The following is a 6,000-nucleotide window of genomic DNA, read 5'->3' as shown; positions in this document are numbered from 1 at the left end:
GCCAGGCTCAAGTGGACTTAAAACAGGATGGAGAAAAGTCACTAGTGTGGTTCTACAGGGCTCCAATTTAGGGCCTATTACCTTCAAAGTTTTTATAAATGATCCGGGGAGAGGAGAGGCAAAGAGGTGAGGAGGTGAGAGAAGGGGGATTGGTGTGATGCGGCTGTGGTGCCTGTGACAGCACAGAGGATGAGTCACAGCGGGGGAGCTGTCATCAGGGCCAGCAGCAGCAGCGCCACCACACTTTGGCCTTGGCCGTCGGTGTGTGCAGTTTGCACCTCCTGCAAGCCATGGCTCGGCTGATCTTCCTCGCCCTGGCTGTGCTGGGCATTGCCCAGAAGCCATGGCTCGTGGATGATCAAGTGGATGCGGATGCAAATGAGCGAATGCAGCAGCATGCGGAGCAGCTGATTGAAGGCATGGCTCGGCTGCTGCATGAGATGGAGGAGAGGAGCCAGGAGCAGAGCGGGGTGGCCTTGGGAGCCCTGCTCTTCACTGCCTTGCAGCAGTGGCAGCTCTGGACCTTTATTGACCTCCTTGTCCTGCTCTTCGGCCTCTGCCGGTGGCTCAGGAAATGGAGACTTGGGCTCCGCAGCAGAAGCAAGCAGGGCAGCTACCCAAGGAAGAAGAAGGACAAAGACAACACCAACACCGATGACACCCGGGATCTGGGCAGGGTTTGGGCCAATCGCACCCAGTGGCCGGCGCCGCACATGGCCGACAAGTGCAAGGTGGTGGAGGAGCTGGTGGACAAGCTTCTTGGTGCCTGCCAAAGACTCTCCGGGGAATCTCTCTTCAAGCCACGGCTGCAGCCGGCCATCGGTGTGGGCTGCTTCTCCGAAGACGGGAGTACCCGGCAGGACAACGTCCTCTACCGCCTGCTCGTGCCCCTGAGGCCTCCCCCCGGGCACGCCTTCCACCCGGAGCTGGGCGCCGAGGGGGAGACGCCAGCGAGGAAGCCCGGCCTGCGCGTGGAGCTGGAGTGCGCCTGCGCGAGGGAGTGGCTGGTGGGGGACATGCTGTGCTTCCTCCACCACCCCGAGCACGAGCTGAGGAGCAGACAGGAGCCCAGCCTGCTGCGCACCCTCTGCAGCGGCTCCTACCTGGATGTGGAGGAAACCACTCGCTGGTTCCAGGCCTTGGTGAAAGCAGCCTGGGAGCTTCTGCCGCAGTCGCGCCACTGCCGCCTGACGGTGCTGCCCTCCCGCCGCTCCTGCAAGATCAGGCTGGCCAACGCCTCCCAGAGCACCCTCTCCATTGAGATCACGCTTGGGGTGCGGCTAGACGACTCGGACTCCTTCCTGAGCCTGGAGTAGCCGCGGCCAGCTTCACCAGCAGCACGGCGCCGCCAAAGAGCTGCGCTGTGGCAGAGATGCAGTCTGTCGGGCACACGGCCAGGCATGCCCGACCCCACAGCTTCCACCTCAAACATCTGCAGCCCCGCGCCCGTATGCTGGTGAGCAAAGGCTTTTCCCCCCACGCCCTGAGGATGGCTGTGATTCACCACCTGACAGCCACAGCCCTGGAAAAAAAGTGTAAAATTAGAAATCTTAGAAATCTTGGTTGACCAACTTGGACTTTTAACACAGACTCGCTGATATTTTCTTTAAAGATCAATACTGAAATCACAGTATCTTGTCATGACGTGTACACTGCAAGCTGATATAACCACATTCATCTTCAGGCAGCATAGTACAAGCATGTAAACAAAACGTTTAAAACGTTTGATCTTTGTGCTGTTTTATTCTTTAACAAAATATCATGGGTTTCAAACTTTTTTTATATATACCCTAAACTAAAATTAAAAATAAAAATAAACATAAAATAAAGAGGCAGTTCGTACTTTTTTTGCTCTGAGTTGCAGCTTCACTCCCCAAAAGGCAAGCTTCTCATACCTAACTACTTGCATTAACTAACTGTGTGCCGAGTAGTGCTACTGATTTTAATATATCATGCTTAAACCTGATGATGTTTATGTGTATTTGGGACTAGATTTAACTCATTAAATATCTAATCTAACTTATAAAAAAATGTTCTGTTTTTTTTTTTGTGTGTGTGTGTGTGTTGTTTTTTGTTTGTTTATTTGTTTTTGTTTTTGGTTTTGTTTCCAGCAATGCACATGTATAGATTTTGCTTCCTTGCAAGGTATGTATTAATGTAATTAACGCTGATAAATCTGAGTGGTTTCTATATGCATAGATCTCAAAGTTCAGGTTCTTCAGTTGTAGCAGCATAAGCTTTGCATGAAACAACTTCATATAATTCAGGTCTTAGTGTGGAGTGATCACTAGAAGCTATTTTTATTTTGTGTATTCATATGGTTTGTTTTTTGAAGAAATATCAAGGGAGAACATGAAATGTTCTTGTTCTGTGGCATGCAAATAGGGGCTATGCAAGTAAAAGTTTAGTATGTATGTGTTTACAGTAAGCAAATTCTGATATGTTTGAAATTGGCAGAAATTTCCATAGCTTTAAAGATTTGGCCCATAAAGCAGGCAAAGAAGAGACACAAAAAGCTTTGGTGAATTTATTTTTTATGTTGAGATTATGCCATCAAGGAAAACCATCCAAAGTTCACTCTGCTCTACAATTAAAATACATTTATATGTGACACGTTTGACTTCCTGTTATAGCAGTAATCATAATTCTTAACTTTTGACTTGTGTGCATTCAAATCCCTAACAAAGTGCATGATATTGCACTGATGTTATTATTCACACAAGTAATTCCTTTGTCTTTCTGAAAAAAAAATAAAAATAAAATGAAAATAAAAAATTAATTGCATTATAGTTACTTACCTGGGTAGCTGTTGCTTTATTGGTTCCATAGGAATCCAAATTTTGTATATAAGCTCCTTGAAAAGACACCAGAAGACCACATCCGTATGTCCTGACTTAACATATAAATTCACAAAGCCCAGCCTGTTATGCCTACCTGTCAGTTTGGATCAAAATTGGTAACACAACAGTGAATAAGTAGAGCTGAGAAGGAGATCTTTTTTTCAATTTTATTGGAAATTTCCTGAAGAGAAAAATGTGATAGTACCTTAAAATAAACAACAACAAAGATTTTAAAATTTCATCTCACTTTACAGCTCTTCACGGCTTAAATAAAATAAAAAAATAATAATAAAAAAAATGTTTTTCATAAATTTGTAAAACTTTTAAGTAATAAATCAACAAACTACTTTCTAAAAATGAGGAAAAAATTCAGCATGATTGAAATGCTTTTTTTTTTTCCTTTTGAAATCAGCACATTTTTCTGAACACTTCAGTTGGGCAAGGCACCACTTCATAGAGAAAAAATGATGTTCTGGGAAAAAAAGAAAAAAAGAAAAAAGAAAAAGAGAGAGCTGAAAGGGTTGAAAGTAAACTTTTAGTGACTTTTTAAGTTGGCTGTGAGAGATCCTAAGAAGACACGCATGCTGAATATTAGGAGACAGAAAGGGAAACATCCAAGAAATAATATCAATGTTTTATGCACTCGGAGTATTTATTTATTTATTTTTGATTTCAGTGATTCTGCCTTCATTGCACCTACTGCCATCCACACCAGTAGTGCAGTCTCATGTTATATTTGCACTACCATTTGTAGCAGCATTTGGATACCCAGTTGTGCTCCTTTACCAAGCCTCATGTCTGTACTTATGTCAACAGTGGGGAAATTAGAAAGATTAGACTTTTCCTACTTTTTCACTGTCAACTCTGAAAGAGCAAGAAAGACATTCAAAGCTAGCACCCGGTCACCAACCTCAGAACAATCAAGGAAAAAAAATCAATAGCCACCATCCTTCCTTTGAAACCTAGCTGCTAGGACCACTCAGACACATGCCCACTGGTGTAAGAGAGACTGAGTAAAAACAGTTTTCTTTTGAAATAAAATTGCTTTCACTTCCAGAGAGTTGCATATGGAGCTTTGCTATGTTGTTGCTACACCACTGCTATTCTAATGGCTTGTGAAATGTTGAAGGCTAAAGGTGGGGTCCTCATCAGTCACTTCCTTCAGGCCCTTGAGCATTTAAAATGCGTGGGTGCCTCTTATTAGACACTGCAAAGTAGTCCACTTCTGCTTGGCACAGAGGTCTGAGTCCCGTGAAGGCTGAGTAACTTCATTCTGAGCTACTAATGCCTAAATCCCATGAGAACATGCACTTTAAGCATCTCTTTGCTCATAGAGCAGAACTGCAAAAACAGTAGTTGTATTTCCTTTACTTTTTTTTTAATAAATAACAGATCAATTAGAGCAGTAACTCCAATGTTAACAAAATGAGCTTCCTTGTCTTGCATTCAATATTCTGCTTTGATAACCATGTACTATGTTTAAATTTTTATTTTTGTTGACAAAATTAGCACACTAAGAGAAGGAAGAAAAAAGTAAATATGTGTGAACTCATCTGGAATGGTGGCGCTTTCTAGTTCCCCTGAGATCCAGTAATAGTATTGGTATTTTATTCATAGGTTACTTAGTACAAAATCTTCAAAAGGCACTGGAGCAGAATATTAAACCTTGGAGAACTTCTTGATATCCTTACCCATAGCTTTCTGACCCCAAGTGCACTCTATCCTTTCTGGAAAAAAATGACAGCAAGAGAATCTGTGTCTTTTCTACAAAGCCTGGAACAGCAGACAGGGTAAGGCATTTGCAGGTTGGAAACAGGGGTTTGAGATGCCTCAATCGAGGCAGAGAACTTAAATCAGATCTCGCGTATAAAGACTGCATGTTATGAAAAAGCAAATTAAGAAGGATACCTAAGGAAACATTATTTATGTAGACAGATTTTGACTGATAACACAGTCCTTTGCTAGGCTGTGGAAGAAAGGCTTGGCTGCCTTTCTCTGAACAACAGACTCAGAATGATGAAATCTTAATGCTTGAGAGAAACAACACTTAACGTGTTCCACTTTTCACAGTGTTACCTATAACTTAAAATGCCAGCCCAGTGTGCTGGCAATACTGACAGCCTGGACTCGAACCTTGAAATCCATAGTTAGAGTACAATTCTTCTCAATATGTGAGTACACAAAAGAAATGGGAACTCATTATTCAGCAGATCTTCTGTCTGCATGCATTCAGTTGCAGCTGCTTATTCTTGAGACAAAAGTGATGTTAAGGGATTTTGTGGCATTTTTTTTTTGTTTTTCCTTGCTGCTTCTTTATCCTAGGACAACGCCAAAGCTGAATTCTGTCTCAACTTATGTACTGTGCAGCACTGCTGGTCATGTTCAAGGTGAACCTAACAGGAACTGAAGGGAAGCTGATTCTTTTCCATAGGGTCCTTTCATACATGCAAAACCTGAAGTTAGTCTTGCTTCAGATTCCGAATAGAGAAACTTGCAGGATTTGATTAAAAGACATCTTTAGCTTTATTAATGGCATTTGTGCACAGAATTTGTTTACCTCCCCATGCTCTTCACATTGAATGCTGAAAAACAAAATGATTTTTTAATGAAGAAAAGTTTCAAATTAAAAATTTACTTGAAAGATACCTCTACAGAAGCTGCAAAAACCTCTAAGCATGCTTAATCCCTACATCTTCTTCAGCTGGATAAACAAGACCTCAAATTAAAGTCCCAACTCATTCCTTTCCTAGACTTCATATGGATTTGAACAGCAGCAATCAATAATCCAATTTACATCTCAGCCAACACCTTTTGTGACTACAGCTACAGCTTCCCATCAGGCCTGTATTTATTTCAGCCCTGTAGCTCCTGAGAGCTGTTTGCACCATCTTGGTAGCCTGGGAGTACCAACAGACTGTGGGGGCTGCCAGGAGGAGGTAGGACCTCGCTACTTCACAGGGCTTGGGCTCTGGCCAGTAGGGTGGGTGGTTAGAGAAGCCTAACCAACCACCTGATGTTGGTTCTGCTCTGTAGATTTTGTAGCTCTTTTTACATTCTGCTCAGCTGTAATTGACAGTTCTGTCATCATTTCTTCACCATCTTTGAGTGTATTGTTATAGTTGAATACGTACTATAGTTTGGGAAGAATCCTTGCTCATCA

At 42.8% G+C, this 6,000-nt stretch overlaps 1 protein-coding gene and 1 long non-coding RNA gene across 5 annotated transcripts in view; both read left to right on the top strand.

Moving 5' to 3' along the window:
* The first annotated feature begins 290 nt into the window (after window positions 1–290).
* On the top strand, window positions 291–1,829 carry LOC137857495 (inositol 1,4,5-trisphosphate receptor-interacting protein-like 1). The gene has a single exon (XM_068684481.1). It carries the CDS (start codon window positions 291–293, stop codon window positions 1,314–1,316), a length of 1,026 nt encoding a protein of 341 aa, XP_068540582.1. The 3' UTR covers window positions 1,317–1,829.
* Window positions 1,830–5,679: 3,850 nt separating this feature from the next.
* The window catches only part of LOC137860706 (uncharacterized), a 33,180-nt gene continuing 32,859 nt past the window's right edge, over window positions 5,680–6,000 (top strand). For all 4 annotated transcript variants that reach the window (XR_011099140.1, XR_011099145.1, XR_011099139.1 and 1 more), the window contains exon 1: window positions 5,680–5,776. This is a non-coding gene — a long non-coding RNA (uncharacterized lncRNA). The remainder of the gene's footprint in view (window positions 5,777–6,000) is intronic.

This window comes from Anas acuta, chromosome 1 (assembly GCF_963932015.1).
Source record: "Anas acuta chromosome 1, bAnaAcu1.1, whole genome shotgun sequence".
Classification (NCBI taxonomy): domain Eukaryota; kingdom Metazoa; phylum Chordata; class Aves; order Anseriformes; family Anatidae; genus Anas; species Anas acuta.
This window is presented reverse-complemented; position numbering and strand designations above follow the sequence as displayed.